Here is a 17,052-nt window from a genome sequence, read left to right as displayed (position 1 = left end):
ATGCGAAAAGTGCAAATCAATCCCAGAACAACAGCAAAGGACCTTGTGAAGATGCTGGAGGAAACATGTACAAAAGTATCTATATCCACAGTAAAACGAGTCCTATATCGACATAACCTGAAAGGCCGCTCAGCAAGGAAGAAGCCACTGCTCTAAAACCGCAATAAAAAAGCCAGACTACGGTTTGCAATTGCACATGGGGACAAATATTGTACTTTTTGGAGAGATGTCCTCTGGTCTGATGAAACAAAAATAGAACTGTTTGGCCATAATGACCATCGTTATGTTTGGAGGAAAAAGGGGGTGTTGCAAGCCGAAGAACACCATCCCAACCGTGAAGCACGGGGTGGCAGCATCATGCTGTGGGGGTGCTTTGCTGCAGGAGGGACTGGTGCATTTCACAAAATAGATGGCATCATGAGGAAGGAAAATTAGTTGGATATATTGAAGCAACATCTCAAGACATCAGTCAGGAAGTTAAAGCTTGGTTGCAAATGGGTCTTCCAAATTGACAATGACCGAAAGCATACTTCCAATCCTATAGAACATTTGTGGGAAGAACTGAAAAAGTGTGTGCGAGCAAGGAGGCCTACAAACCTGACTCAGTTACACCAGCTCTGTCAGGAAGAATGGGCCAAAATTCACCCAACTTATTGTGGGAAGCTTGTGGAAGGCTACCCGAAACGTTTGACCCAAGTTAAACAATTTAAAGTAAATGCTACCAAATACTAATTGAGTGTATGTAAACTTCTGACCCACTGGGAATGTGATGAAAGAAATAAAAGCTGAAATAAATCATTCTCTCAACTATTATTCTGACATTTCACATTCTTAAAATAAAGTGGTGATCCACGAACTGTCTCTATCCTCTCTCATGCGGTCTGTGTGTAGACTGTGCCATTAAACCCCTACAACTCATCCAGAATGCTGCAGCCCGTCTGGTGTTCAACCTTCCCAAGTTCTCTCACGTCACCCCGCTCCTCCGCACACTCTACTGGCTTCCAGTTGAAGCTCGCATCTGCTACAAGACCATGGTGCTTGCCTACGGAGCTGTGAGGGGAACGGCACCTCCGTACCTTCAGGCTCTGATCAGTCCCTACACCCAAACGAGGGCATTGCGTTCATCCACCTCTGGCCTGCTGGCCCCCCTACCTCTGCGGAAGCACAGTTCCCGCTCAGCCCAGTCAAAACTGTTCGCTGCTCTGGCACCCCAATGGTGGAACAAGCTCCCTCACGACGCCAGGACAGCGGAGTCACTCACCACCTTCCGGAGACACTTGAAACCCCACCTCTTTAAGGAATAGCTGGAATAGGATAAAGTAAACCTTCTACCCCCCCCAAAAAAAGTGGTTGTCCCACTGGCTATCATAAGTTGAATGCACCAATTTGTAAGTCGCTCTGGATAAGAGCGTCTGCTAAATGATGTAAATGTAAGAACCTTTCAAAGTTCTTGAAATGTTCCGTATTGACTGACCTTTATGTCTTGAAGTAATGATGCACTGTCGTTTCTCTTTGCTTATTTGAGCTGTTCTTGCCATAATATGGACTTGGTCTTTTACCAAATAGGGCCATCTTCTGTATACCACCCCCTACCTTGTCACAACACAACTGATTGGCTCAAACACATTAAGAAGGAAAGAAATTCCACAAATTAACTTTTAAGAAGGCACACCTGTTAATTGAAATGCATTCCAGGTGACTACCTCATGAAGCTGGTTGAGAGAATGCCAAGAGTGTGCAAAGCTGTCATCAAGGCAAAGGGTGGCTATTTGAAGAATCTCAAATATAAAATATATTTTGATTTGTTTAACACTTTTTTGGTTACTACATGATTCCATATGTGTTCTTTCATAGTTTTGATGTCTTCACTATTATTCTACAATGTAGAAAATTTTAAAAATAAAGAAAAACCCTTGAATGAGTAGGTGTTCTAAAACTTTTGACCGGTTGTGTATATATATTTTAAAAAGTATTATAATAAAAAAAAATCCACAAAATTAGTGAACTAGGCGTTTATTACTCCTGTATGAGCGGAGAAAAACAGTCATTAGCAGAGCGAAGATAAAAACTCTTAAGGTGTGATGTAGGGTGTGTGTGTTACCTTAAAGATGCCCACCCAGTCTTTGGGGTTGGGGGTGATGTAGGAGGTGAGGGTGTAGCGACACTCCAGTGCCTCCTGGGGCAGGAAGCTCTTCCTAACGTTCTGGAAGATGACATGGGCAAAGTTTGATGTTTCCATGACACCGATGCCACTGCTGGGCGAAGAGCCCACCACCTGGAAGGAGGACATCATATCCTGCTTGTCACTTCATTTGTCTGACCTGCTGGGGAAATAAGGAAGTGAGAGAATATGGAGAGAAAATAGTGAAGGGATATGGTCTGGTCAGGCATGCATATTTTCTCCTCTCTCTCACACACATAGATACACACCTCAAATGTATCCTATCAAATGTACATTTGACCCATTTACAATAACATTTGAATTGATCGAGCCCCGCTGTTAGGTTGTTAGATCTACCTGTAGGCTGCAGTGAACGGAGATGTAACATGGAAGAATTCCAAGCCTGCCTACGCATGTTGAAATAACAATATGATGGCAAACGTCAGACTGCATAAGATCACGTTAACTAGAAAACACACTACGTTATAGTATAGCAGCAAAGAGCTGAAGGGCATGAGCGCCAAAACATGAAAGTCCAAATTTAGCTATCAACACAGCCAGCACAGGTGGCACTTTCACACGCACGGAGAGCGGTTAGCTATAATAGCCTGCATGACACAAACACATTTAGGATGATTAGCTAGTTAGCTATACTGTTCGCATAGATAACGTTTCCCTAAAGTAACTGTCATTGTCATTGACAACTGAATTGATTAAGGTACGCATTAACCTTCAATGGCCTTTTAGCTACCGAAACTGATCTGACAACAAGGTAGCTAGCATCAATCTCAGGGTTATCTGTCTTGCTAGCAGGCCAAACCCCCTAGCAATACGACAATCACAGCTATTGTTTCCGTTTAAATCGATTCATTACCTGTCTTACATATGAATCCAAACAACGTAAAATGTTGTTTTGAAAGCCAACATATGACAGTCCAAAAGCCCTTGTTGTCACACAGCTTCAGGCCCCGTTGTCAACCACTGAGCTATGGTTGTCACTGATTGTGTCACTTCCGGGATGGGATGGTGGTGCTGAGGAAAGAGATTCCAGTTGCACCACGCGAAAATGTCAGTGATGTGATGCCTCGAAACAATCTATTTGAAAGTGTAAAACAATGCTTATAATGTAGGACTATAAGTAGATATCTCTGACTAATGTACGATTATTTTCACGGTTGCTGTAATTGCACTGGGAAATAGAGGTTGCACACAGTGATGCAGGAGTCTGCATGCAATTTGATAGAGATACGGTCACAAATTCACCAAAAAGACACACAGAGCCAGAGGACAAGAGAATCAGCCAAAAAATTACACCATTAAACGCAAAGTACATCTAAAAACTTAAATAAATAAAAAAATACTCTACTGCGCATGCACATCAATTTTGGTAATAATACTTTGACTGGTGGAAATATCGAAATTGCATGTTTAGGAAGTTTTGATAAAAACTACGTTTGGTTGAACATTATCAAGGTTCCCTTATCCGCAAATATTATGTTTAAACATGACAATGACCACAAACGATTTGCGTTTGAATAGTTTTAATGGTAATATTCACTAATATTGTATCAAACAAAAAGGCTGCACTCGAAAGATTGATTTAAGCGTTTGAGACCAGTTTATTAATGTCCCCCAAAAAACACTGTACTGTACTGTTAAGGGACTTAAGACATGAATACACAGGATGTCCCACCTTTGGAAGACTTCCATTGGCTGTTGCGCTCGGCTGAGATTAGTGAGTGGTCCAAATAGCAGGCAATCATAACCAACTCCCCTTTACTTCCTGTCTGTCAGCTGTCACTGTAAACGCCGAGGTCAAGGGGAACGAAGCATGGCTGCGTTGTTCAGAGGGTCTCGGAATTTATTGCAAAGATGCAATAAACATGTCGATCTGGTTCTCGGTAACGTATTTACCAGTTTTAAAATTTGCCACCGTCTTTTTCGTGGTGTGTATGTGCATAATAGCGTAACATGTAACCGAAAAACACACTTCCTAGCAAAGAATTTGTGGTGTGTTAGTGGCGGTTTTTGTGCATAACTTTGCTATCTTCTGAACAGTTGGTTGGTTACCTGCTGTGTTTGTGTGTTTTGCATTAGCTAAATACAATGTCCTCCCATGTTGACGTTAACGAAATATGACCATGAACTGATTGCCAGTGATGGCTTGTAACAATGGACATGGCCATGCCCGCATCTATTTTACAAATACCTATAAGTAGTTAGTCAATTCTGCAGAATCATGTTTCCTTAACTCTTCATGTGACCAACTGAATGGAACACGATGTTCTTCGTGGCTGTAGTGCCTGCATACTTGCACGAGCATGTTGATTTTAATTTAGCCATAAAGCTTCCTCCCCCTCTTCCTACACATCATACCTATGTGTCAATTCATTTGACACAACTACATCAGTTCAAATCGTCGTATCACACTAATGATGCTGAACTCTAAATGTCCTTCCATCTCAGACAGAGGCTTTTCTTCCTGTGCTAACTGCTCGCTTTTGAAGAAATCTATCAACATCTGGCCTGAAAATCCAGTCGGCCCATCCTAATGTCACAGGCTTTTTCTACTTCAGCCAGGGTTGCCAGTTGCTGGATAAATGTCTAGCCCAATGACCACTCAAAACATGACCACTCAAAACCTGCCCAAAAGGCTTGAAAACAAGCCCAATTTTTTTTAGCTGCGACAAGTGAGGAGTTGCTACATTTATCCAATACTCTATCCCATAACTTTATCGAGCCAATTAAGTAGTATCGACGTAACGTGTAACAACGTTAGAAGCAAAATTCTGTTTTCATCAAAATAATAATTATTGCGAGTTGTGACATAATAAATGAATTTGAATATGTAGCAAGAGAAAAGGTAATTCACCCTTAGTAAACTCGCCAAATCATTTTCCATCAATGGATGTCGATTTAACTAGTTTGACTGCTATGATTAAGCAATAAGGCACGAGGGGGTGTGGTATATGGCCAATATAGCACGGCTAAGAGCTGTTCTTATGCATGACGCAGCATGGAGTGCCTGGATACAGCCAGTCGTTAGCCGTGGTATATTGACTATATACCACAAACCCACACGGTGCCTTATTGCTATATAAACTGGTTACCAACATAATTAGAACAGTAAAAAGTACTGTTTTGTCATACCTCTGATATACCACAGCTTTCAGCCAATCAGCATTCAGGGCTAACCATTTGCAAGATTGACTTGTCATTTCAATAGGCACAGGCTACAGACAAAAATCTGGGTTTATGATTGTAATTAAACTTTGCCATGGTTTGCTTAGCTAGATGCAGGTAGCCTATAGCCCCTGATAGGCCGATATCTCATTTCAGATAGCCTAGAGTAAGATGTAGGCAAGGTGTAAGCTGTACGATTTAGTAGCTTGCTTAGTTCAAATTGACAGACTAATATATTCAACATGAATAGTGAGGCGATTTCGAGGTAAGAAGTGCTTGTTGCCCATTAGGCTACTGAGGATGGGGTCGTAATTTCAATCACTGAATTAAATATTAATTATATGGATGTGAACTGAATATGCTTGTCAACAACAGCCAGTGTTTTTTTTGTTTTTTTTACCTGTATCCTAATCTGACTGACTGTTACCGTAAATATAATGCGTTCTAACAACTGATCGGCAATTGTGATAGAGCTTTGATAACTTCCAATTTAATTAACTAAACATGACCATTAATAATTGCATAATAACAATAATCTGAAGTTATAGGCTATTTATTAAATCCGTTTGCCAGCTCCAGGTAGTCTACACAAGTGGCACAAATGTATTTGCACTGACTCCAGTGATATTGTCATTTTAACATGTATTGTATCAAATAGTAGGCTACAATGGCATATAAATTAATAGCTTACTTGATGGCCAACAGATGCAAATGTATCATTCTCCACATTTAATGTCAGTTTCATTGAGGACTTTTCCCCATAACAGAAGCACTTGAGTGAGTTCCATAACTTCAATTAAAAATGTCCACTCGCGCAGCCCTCGAGACCCAAGAACTGAGCATGCGCAACACTTAGCTTGAAACGGTTTTCCATAAGCAAAGTCGACAATCGCCTCCGAGCAAATTTATCTAATGTGCTCTAGTGCGCCCAAAGTCGTTTTCCAGTGCTTTGTCGCCGTTATTTCTTGATGCACATCAGTTCTAGCGTGTTAATATGTTTTATGGAGAAAGGGTTGGTAAAAAATGGGTCTCTCCATAATGACAATCTAAATAGCCTACCTACATTTGGTAAAAAGTTGTCACAACGTGCATGTGTGCTACTCACGTGACTCAGCCAGTAGAGGACTCTCTCAACACACACAGACACCCCCCTCCGGCCCTCCCCACCACTCCCTCACTCAGCAACTGCCTGCCTCACTGCCTGATAGTCAGCAGCAGGTCACGGTGAAATAGATATGATTCTTTTAAGATGCACTATGCAGAAATCGCTCCACCATTTCTTGGTTGCTAAAATGCTAATAGATCGCCTAATTTCAGTTTATGTGACAAAACATGCAAGTATAGTGTAGAGAATCATTGTACCATCTAAACCGCTGTGAAATATATTTTCCATAACCAAAAATATTGTATTTTCAGATGTTTGAAGCTGGTGTACAAAACCGAAAGTAAAAGAACAGAACAACTTTTTGGGCGAACGGACCAAATTCACATAGAACAGATATACGGCTTCTTAGACTTGCTTTCAATGAGAATAACAGATCTATAACTCAAATTTCTATGTGAATTTGGTCGGGTCGCCCAAAAAGTTACATATTGCAGCTTTAAGAGAAATGCTATGGCGTGCAACTTAGAAGTAGCCCAAAAACCCGCGACCAATACATTTTCACCCACGACATCGTTTTCAAAGTTGGCCAATTTTCTGGAAAACCACAGACATGGCAACCCTGACTTCAGCTACTCATCAGATATTGCAAAACAATTGCTGAGCTCTGAATATTACATTTCTTCAGCCGCTAACCGATCTTTGGCGGAGCAGATGGTCGGGGGGCCGGAACATAATTATAATAATTTGTACACTGCAAATTGACCACAACTAAGCCCAAAAAGAGATTGTATTGGAAAATAACACTAATTTCATAGGCTACCTTGATTACATTGAGACACGATCACGTCTGTTTTTTTATTTGTGGGAATACTTGGTGAACAGATTTGGGGGGTCTAAATAAATCACTTGCCGGACGGTTTTGGCCCGCGGGCCACCCATTGCCGACCCCTGCCCTAGGAAGATATCAGCGTGTCAGGAAAAAATGCATAGAAACTTAATGTAATGTGGAAACAGACTGTTGTGTTGTTCTCAAGAATTGCTAAACATGTATCCAGCCGTGTCCAATGTCCATTCATTGGGTGTGTGCACTAAGGGAGTGTGGGTGCACGCAAATAGCTCCCTGTTAGTCAACATGCTGTGTTACCATGTAGGTTAACATCGAGGGCAGTTCTGTGAGTCCAAAGATCACTTGTATGTTAAGCTGACCCAGTACAATATTTTGTGCAACCGGCACAGACCAATCTGAGTAGATGTATGTTCACCAGCGCTGTTATCAGCTAGCCTAACCTGGCTCTGTGGCAGCGGGATATCAGTTTCTCTTTACATTTAATGCTACTTTCTGTTGCCCCAGCCTCAACTACAAAAAATAGTCCCTGTATTGGTTACGGTTGAAAGGTTTGGTGTTTTCAGCCCTGCATTTTGCTTTGGGGGGGGCTTTGTGCCACGCCAAGGAGTATTGGAAACATGTGTATCTGAGCTATTCGCCGTTCAAGCTGCAGAAATACAGCCGGAATGACGTGATGCAAAACTCGTCATACCAGCTGTATTTCTGCCCAACGTGAATGGCAAGAACTCAGATGAACATGAAATTACCCCGGTAATTGATAGAACATCGCTCAGAGATGCACAAAAACTATATAAATTTTTTTTAAAGGGTACATCTTTCCTTTAAGTAGGAATGTGCTAACTTAACCATAGCTTATGTCGCTACAATCTTCTGTAGTATGCCTATGTATTGACTGTCTTCTCTGTGTCTGTGCTGTCCAGTGTCGAGCAGGTCGATGGCCTCTAAGACTCCGGTCGGGTTCATTGGGCTTGGGAATATGGGCAGCCCCATGGCCAAGAACCTGCTGAAGCACGGATACCCTGTCATCGCCACCGACGTCTTCCCTGAGTCCTGCAAGGAGCTACAAGACGAGGGGGCACAGGTAACACCTAGCTAGCACCCATTTACGTCACCTAGCCTACTTTCTGTGTTGCTCTACATTACCACTGAATCATAGCAGTAATCATAACAGTAGACAGGACGCACCATAATGAATGTTGACCATGCACAGTAGATCACCTGCTGGAGGTCTACATGTTGAAACGCCCGGATATTAATAAAAAATAGGACGCCCACGGATTTTAACTATTTGTCGGCCTTGTGTGTTTTCTCTATGACTTACTGTATTGCTCTCCATTACCATGAATCATAGCAGTAGGTCAACAGACTCATACCTGTAGGGCAGGGAGACAAGCATAGGCCACATTACCGGTACATGGACCCTACATGTGAGCTGTGTACCTGCTGAGTCTGGAGGTGATGGTCGAAGTACATCTGTTTGTGTGTGTTTCTCAGGCTGCGTCCTGACTCTCAAAGGGTGCACTTGGATTTACAAATGGTGGAAACTCCCTTCAGCCAGTGCTTAAACCAATCCAACGCTTTTAAATCCATGACGGGGAGTGTGCAAGTGCAGACTTCAGGAATATGGAGAAAAGGGATGCAACCTGGTTGTATCTCTGTTAGTGTCTTTTCTGTTTATTTCTCACCCCATCTTTACCATCTGTTTCCTCCCTGTCCAGATCCTGGACTCCCCAGCGGAGGTTGCAGATAAAGCAGACAGGATCATCACCATGCTACCCTCCAGTCCCAACGTCATAGAGGTCTACACTGGACCCAACGGCATCCTCAAGTAAGCAGCTACCCCTCTCTGGTCCTTCTCACCAGAACTAAAGTGCTGGTGTAAAACAGACCTGATCCCCTTTCTCTGGCCTAGCCTCTATAACTGGCCTGTCCCAGTAATAGGGCAGGGGTAGGTAACCCACATCCTGGAATGCCACCAATTGTACAGGCTTTTGTTGTAGCCCTGCACTTGTGCACCTGATTAAACTGATCATGGTCTCTGAACTGAGTTAAGTCAGGTGAGCTAGTGCTGGCCCTAAAACAGAGCCTGGTACTGTGGGTCTGCACTCTGAGATAATGTGATATGGTCATGTGACTGTGTTGTTCTTCTGGTACGTGCTATCTGGGATCCTTGGGACGTCCCTACCCCCAGTGAAGTCGAAATTTAAAATGGTTAAGGTTAGATAAGGCCTGATCACCGACAACGATGAGATAGCCTATAGGGAGGAGGTCAGAGACCTGGCCGTGTGGTGCCAGGATAACAACCTCTCCCTCAACGTGATCAAGACAAAGGACATGATTGTGGACTACAGGGGAAAAAAGAGGACTGAGCACGCCCCCATTCTCATCGACGGGGCTGTAGTGGAACAGGTTGAGAGCTTCAAGTTCCTTGGTGTCCACATCACCAACAAACTATCATGGTCCAAACACACCAAGACAGTCGTGAAGAGGGCACAACAAAGCCTATTTCCCCTCAGGAGACTGAAAAGATTTGGCATGGGTCATCAGATCCTCAAAAAGTTCTACAGCTGCACCATCGAGAGCATCCTGACTGGTTGCATCACCACCTGGTATGGCAACTGCTCGGCCTCCGACTGCAAGGCACTACAGAGGGTAGTGCATACGGCCCAGTACATCACTGGGGTCAAGCTTCCTGCCATCCAGGACCTCTATACCAGGCGGTGTCAGAGGAAGGCCCTAAAAAAAAGACTCCAGCCACCCTAGTCATAGACTGTTCTCTCTGCTACCGCACGGCAAGCGGTACCGAAGCGCCAAGTCTTGGTCCAAAAGGCTTCTTAACCAAGCCATAAGACTCCTGAACAGCTAATCATGGCTACCCGTACTATTTGCATTGTCCCCCACCCCCACCCCCCTCCCTCTTTTACGCTGCTGCTACTCTGTTTATTATCTATGCATAGTCACTTTAATAACTCTACCCACATTACAGGGGGGTACCCGGTACAGAGTCAATGTGCGGGGGCACCTCAATTACCTTGACTAACCGGTGCCCCCGCACATTGACTCTGTACCGGTACCCCCCTGTATATAGCCTCCCTACTGTTATTTGATTTTACTGCTGCTCTTTAATTATTTGCTATTTTCTATTATTTTATTATTTTATTAAAACTGCACTGTTGTTTAAGGGCTTGTAAGTAAGCATTTCACTGTAAGGTCTACACCTGTTGTATTCGGCGCATGTGGCAAATAAAATGTGATTTGATAAGGGTAAGGGTTAAGGTTAGGGTGACGGTAGAGGTTAGGCTTTAGAATAGGGACGTCCCAAGGATACTGTATAGCACTAACCCTGTTCTTCTTTCTCAGAAAAGTGAAGAAGGGAACGCTGCTCATCGACTCCTCCACCATCGACCCCTCCGTCTCCAAGGAAATGGCCCTCGCCGCCGAGAAGATGGGCGCCGTCTTCATGGACGCTCCCGTGTCAGGAGGTAACATTCTGTTGCTATGGCGATCACGTACTGTGTCACTCTACTAGCCATGTCAATAGAAAGGTTTTCCTTCTCCTGTTTCTGGCCTACTAGTGGTTCAGTCTCTGAATAGACATAGCACACAGATACATTTACATACACATACACACACACACTCCTTCTCTCTCTCTCTCTCTAGTCCTCATTTCATCTTGGACACACAAACAGACACATCAGCTGTAGAGCTTTAGCAGTAATGCTAACCATGTCATGTGTTCCTATGTGTATCTATAGATACCCTAGTGCACCAGAGTCTATAAATACAGACTCTGGTGCTATATATTATAATGAACAGTATGTAGGCTACAGGCCACTGATTGTACACCGGTGACAGATCAACAGCTGGTGGAAATTGATCTTGTTGATGGCAACATATTTGAGGCTATAAGGCAACATTGTCCGATCAGAATCCTAGGAATAAAACGAAAGCAAACGGGCCGAAACAGGGGAAAAACTACCTGAACTTGTCCAATTAGAAACGCTTGTTTTTGTTTTTCCGTTGCATAAACGTTTTGCTACGGTGTGCACTAATGAATACGACCCTTACCTGAGCAAGCACAATACAGGGTTGGTAGTTCAGCGCTGTGCTTCTTCCCTCCAGACAGTGACCACCCTTTGTAGTCAGTGTAGAGCGGGTTTTATTGTTGCTTTTGACCGGGTCTTAAAGGCAAGGTTTTAAGTCGTCATTATGTTAGTCCTGTTGATCTGATGGCTCCTTGACAGTGCACAGGACAGTGTTCTCCTTAATGGTTTGAGCCGCAATGGAGAATACCGTGTCAGTGTTTTTTGATGGAGCCGTAATGGCGGGTATCTCTTGTCAGTGCCTTTCATGTAGATAAAGAGGAGAGAAACTGGCCCCACAGGGAGTGAAAGGTGAGACGGGAGGGAGACGCATAGCTGTAAAACTCTCCCTCTCACCTCGGCCAGACTAACCGGGGGGCACGCACACGCACACACACACACACAGACATACACATACAAATACGACTGATTCACATTTCTGCAGGTCCACTTTTTGACGATCCCCAACAGCCCACACCATGGTCATATGCTTGTCTGCCAACACTCATTTTCTCACACACATTCCTCACACACAACGCTCCCTCCCTCCCTCTCACACACACACCCTCTGTGCAGTGTAGACAGGCTGTAGTTAGTGAGTGCAGTCCTCTGTGAAGACCCTTCCTCTCTGAAGATTGTGCCACACACACACAGCCACACACACACAGGCACAATGTTTACAAACTTCTTCTCTGGGCTCTTAGCGAAGCCTGGTTTACTGCTCTGGAATGGCCAATGATTTACCTGTTACTTCTAGCCTGAGCCCCACAGACGCCTAACGCGACAGCGCGCGCACACTCCCAAGTTCGGACACAAACACACACACACTTGACCGCCCACTATCTAAAGCTCATATATATATACACATCCTAACAGAACTGGCCTCTAACCCCCTTGCTGAGGATGAAAGTGGCCCATCGGTGAAAAGCTGAACTTGGGGAGAAGACCGAGAGAGAGGTCAGGAGGTGGAGGGTAAAAGACAGGCCACCTCCCAGACGTCCCAGTGTGTGTTGTGTTGTGAGGGCTTCTCTCGCCGATAGAGTGGGGGAGGGGATTTGACATGCTGCGTTTGTCCAGGAGGTGGCACTCTACCCCAGTAGGGAGCCATGTTTGTATGCGTGTAGTGCGTACACCCAGGGGTGTCAAACCCATTCCATGGAGGGCCTAGTGTCTGCAGGTTTTAGTTTTTTCCATTCAATTAAGACCTAGACAACCAGGTGAGGGGATTTCTTTACTAATTAGTGACCTTAATTCATCAATCAAGTAGAAGGGAGGGGCATTGTGTTGTATTTAGTGTGTCTGTGTTTGTTAGAGACAGTCACTACTGTTTCTTGTGATCAGATCCAGATCTAACGACAGTGACACACACACACAGAGACACATGCATACACACATACACACATTAGGCGTTTTTGACTGGTGGTCCCACCAGAATCTTCAGTTATGAAGTCACCACTGCACACAGACACACACACACGGTGACATGCATTGATCCCTAACACATTTATTTTTGTGTGAGTTAATGCTTATGATATCTAATATGGTATCTACACACACGCACAGATTCATGCAAAGATCACAAACATTTTCAGTCACTTCATGCATCCTCACAGACAGAGACTTCCTGTGCTTTTGGGGTTTTCTTCGTTTTTTAAATTTAGATTTTTTTTTTTATTCAAAATTAATCCTCTCTGGTCTGAGTGGTGAGTGAGGTAGTGTGTTTTTAAAAGTGTGTATGTGTGTGTGGTTCCCACCTCGAGTGCGTCACTAGGGGTTTGGCAGTTTCCCCTGGGGTCTGAGACGAGGAATAATAAACTTGTTAAATAACGACAATCAAAAAAACATATTTCTTTCTTTCTTTCGCTCTCTGTTTGTTGGTCTTGCTCTTACTGACCAGTTGTCTGGCCCTGCCTGCCTGCCTGGCCCTGCCTGGCCCTGCCTGGCCCTGCCTGCCTGCCTGGCCCTGCCTGGCCCTGTCTGGCCCTGCCTGGCCCTGCCTGGCCCTGCCTGCTATGTCCTGGCATAGATACTGTCTTTCACTCTCTCTCACACACACACACACACTGCACATAGTCACTTACTGTACACACAAACAAGCGCATGGACACTCTAAAATATACACACACCAATTCTCACACACACACATACACACTTTCACCACTGTCTGGTGTTGTTAAAAGTGTCCGCATGCAAACTAGACCCACAACAAAACGGGCTCTGACGTCACGAGCCCGGGCTGTTGGCACGGCGATGGCAGAAATAGGAGCAGCAGCTAACGAGCGGCGGGGTTGTTAGCGGTAATTACCCAGCATGCCTGCGTCTTGTCTTCCGGCAGTGGACCGCCACATCGCTAACGGACGGCGATTTTAAAAAGCTTTAAAAGCCATTCATTAATTTCCCAATGCTGAGAACTACACTATCAGTGGTCGAGAGAGGGAGAGTGTGTGTGTTTAAGGGACTGTACTGCATTAACTTTGGTGCGACCGTGGGAGCTTAATGGGTTTGTATACAGTGTGTCTCAGACAGCGCAAGTTTGCTGTGCAACCTTTTAGCTGTGTTTCAGCCGGTTACATACTCATTTTCAGCAGGCTACTTTTTCCACTTCATATTAACTAGGCTACTTTCCATTTAAAAGTTTCATTTCTCTAGTTCGTCGAGCCCTCTCCCGCTAGAATTAGCCTCTGCCGAGTCCCAACAACAGATGTTCTGGTTTTCAGGGGAAATTGAAAGAGAGCCTGTGACTCGACTTGCGCTTTTGGACGTAAACAAGGCGACACGCCATCTTAACTCCTCCTCCACATTTACTGGATAGGTTGAACAGCACATACAGTGGGGAAAAAAAGTATTTAGTCAGCCACCAATTGTGCAAGTTCTCCCACTTAAAAAGATGAGAGAGGCCTGTAATTTTCATCATAGGTACACGTCAACTATAATAGACAAAATGAGAAAAATAATTCCAGAAAATCACATTGTAGGATTTTTAATGAATTTATTTGCAAATTATGGTGGAAAATAAGTATTTGGTCAATAACAAAAGTTTCTCAATACTTTATTATATACCCTTTGTTGGCAATGACACAGGTCAAACGTTTTCTGTAAGTCTTCACAAGGTTTTCACACACTGTTGCTGGTATTTTGGCCCATTCCTCCATGCAGATCTCCTCTAGAGCAGTGATGTTTTGGGGCTGTCGCTGGGCAACACGGACTTTCAACTCCCTCCAAAGATTTTCTATGGGATTGAGATCTGGAGACTGGCCACTCTTTCGTTGCCCGGGCGGTGTGTTTGGGATCATTGTCATGCTGAAAGACCCAGCCACGTTTCATCTTCAATGCCCTTGCTGATGGAAGGAGGTTTTCACTCAAAATCTCACGATACATGGCCCCATTCATTCTTTCCTTTACACGGATCAGTCGTCCTGGTCCCTTTGCAGAAAAACAGCCCCAAAGCATGATGTTTCCACCCCCATGCTTCACAGTAGGTATGGTGTTCTTTGGATGCAACTCAGCATTCTTTGTCCTCCAAACACGACTGAGTTGAGTTTTTACCAAAAAGTTATATTTTGGTTTCATCTGACCATATGACATTCTCCCAATCCTCTTCTGGATCATCCAAATGCACTCTAGCAAACTTCAGACGGGCCTGGACATGTACTGGCTTAAGCAGGGGGACACGTCTAGCACTGCAGGATTTGAGTCCCTGGCGGCGTAGTGTGTTACTGATGGTAGGCTTTGTTACTTTGGTCCCAGCTCTCTGCAGGTCATTAACTAGGTCCCCCCGTGTGGTTCTGGGATTTTTGCTCACCGTTCTTGTGATCATTTTGACCCCACGGGGTGAGATCTTGCGTGGAGCCCCAGATCGAGGGAGATTATCAGTGGTCTTGTATGTCTTCCATTTCCTAATAATTGCTCCCACAGTTGATTTCTTCAAACCAAGCTGCTTACCTATTGCAGATTCTGTCTTCCCAGCCTGGTGCAGGTCTACAATTTTGTTTCTGGTGTCCTTTGACAGCTCTTTGGTCTTGGCCATAGTGGAGTTTGGAGTGTGACTGTTTGAGGTTGTGGACAGGTGTCTTTTATACTGATAACAAGTTCAAACAGGTACCATTAATACAGGTAACGAGTGGAGGACAGAGGAGCCTCTTAAAGAAGAAGTTACAGGTCTGTGAGAGCCAGAAATCTTGCTTGTTTGTAGGTGACCAAATACTTATTTTCCACCATAATTTGCAAATAAATTCATTAAAAATCCTACAATGTGATTTTCTGGAATTCTTTTTCTCAATTTGTCTGTCATAGTTGACGTGTACCTATGATGAAAATTACATGCCTCTCTCATCTTTTTAAGTGGGAGAACTTGCACAATTGGTGGCTGACTAAAACAATTTTTCCCCACTGTAAGAGAACCTCCCCCGACAGTTTTATTTTTCTCCTCGTCAAGACCAGGATGTAGGGGATCTAGTTTCAGCCATTTATTTTACACCTGCTACGTTAGGTTATGCTAGAATGAACGATATGCATCTTCTAGCAATCTATTGATAGGATAGGCGCCTGTCAGTCACAAAGCCAGCGATGACAGGAAAACGCAGTCTGCTGTTTGTCCTGCCTCCTGTTACAATTTGTGTGCACTGTGGTTGTTTGCAGTCAAATTTCTTTACACAGAGGAGGGAGAGAGCATGATGCTCGTGAATTTGCATTTCCCATGTAATGATGAGTCAAAATCCACAACTTTGCCTAATTATTGTTTTCTGGCACATTCATTTATTTTGCGTGTTTCTCATAGCCAGCCACGGGGAGTCCTGGCTAGGGCTGGACTCAACAAAAAAAATCTTTGTTGACCGAAAGTCATCTGTTCTTTCCACCAATTGATTGGTCTAAATTTTTTAATGTGTATTTTTCCATATATAGACACACCCTATGTGTTTTAATAAAATCAACTATAAGCATTGAGCTTGTCTGATGCTTAAAGCTTATGGTTTGATTAAATAAGACAAATGCCTCGAGGGCGCCAGAGATCTAGATAACCAGAAGAAAAAAACATAACCTGGCCCAACTATTCTCCTCCCGCTGCTGCTGGCTTTCGCACAATTTTCTCCAGAAGTTGCCGGAAATAGGGTACACGAGGAGTCTGCAACCTTTCTCATGTTGAATGCCAATTTATCTTACAATTTCTACCGATCTGTGTGCCAGTTTTGGTTTTCATATGCTCATTTTGAAGTCTTCATATCTCAAAATCATTGTCATGTGGTTAATCTAAATCCTATCCAAATCTAAATGAAAATGATACAAACCTTAAAGGTAACTTCTATTGCCATTGCCAGCTATGTAAAAATAGCCTACATAAAGCCAACAAAATAAAAACATTACACCCTGCAGGTAGAAAATATCCTGATAAAAATTCATATCCTATAAATCACAATGGCTACGAACTTGAAACATTGTATCAACTATTAAGTTGGGTCCAGCCCCCAAATCTTGAGCTAGCAAACTTGCAACATTGTATAAAATATTCTGGGCCCTCAGAGTTTCCCGCCAGTGAGCTCGGGACAGACACAGCTGTAGGCTATGTGCACAAGGGATAAGTGTAGCATAGGTTGTGCACATTGCAAACAATGTGTCCACTCAGACAATGAGAACGGGAACACTGGAATATTGAATGCATTAAAATAATTAACGTAAC

At 43.7% G+C, this 17,052-nt stretch overlaps 2 protein-coding genes across 2 annotated transcripts in view; one reads left to right on the top strand and one right to left on the bottom strand.

Annotated features, from left to right (window-relative positions):
* The window catches only part of LOC121572567 (tax1-binding protein 1 homolog A), a 43,289-nt gene extending 40,139 nt beyond the window's left edge, over positions 1-3,150 (bottom strand). Inside the window, 2 exon segments of the mRNA XM_041884615.2 lie at positions 2,102-2,321; positions 3,036-3,150. Of these exon segments, the coding sequence (XP_041740549.2) occupies positions 2,102-2,293 (192 nt within the window). The 5' untranslated portion in view covers positions 2,294-2,321; positions 3,036-3,150.
* An 806-nt stretch (positions 3,151-3,956) lies between these two features.
* The window catches only part of LOC121572045 (3-hydroxyisobutyrate dehydrogenase, mitochondrial-like), a 49,424-nt gene continuing 36,328 nt past the window's right edge, over positions 3,957-17,052 (top strand). Inside the window, exons 1-4 of the mRNA XM_045222006.1 lie at positions 3,957-4,062; positions 8,217-8,377; positions 9,015-9,124; positions 10,657-10,778. Coding sequence (XP_045077941.1) covers positions 3,993-4,062; positions 8,217-8,377; positions 9,015-9,124; positions 10,657-10,778 — 463 coding nt within the window. The 5' untranslated portion in view covers positions 3,957-3,992. The remainder of the gene's footprint in view (positions 4,063-8,216; positions 8,378-9,014; positions 9,125-10,656; positions 10,779-17,052) is intronic.

This window comes from Coregonus clupeaformis, chromosome 8 (assembly GCF_020615455.1).
Source record: "Coregonus clupeaformis isolate EN_2021a chromosome 8, ASM2061545v1, whole genome shotgun sequence".
Taxonomy (NCBI): Eukaryota; Metazoa; Chordata; class Actinopteri; order Salmoniformes; family Salmonidae; genus Coregonus; species Coregonus clupeaformis.
The sequence above is the reverse complement of the archived record's forward strand: the minus strand, read 5'-3'. Positions and strand labels throughout refer to the sequence as shown.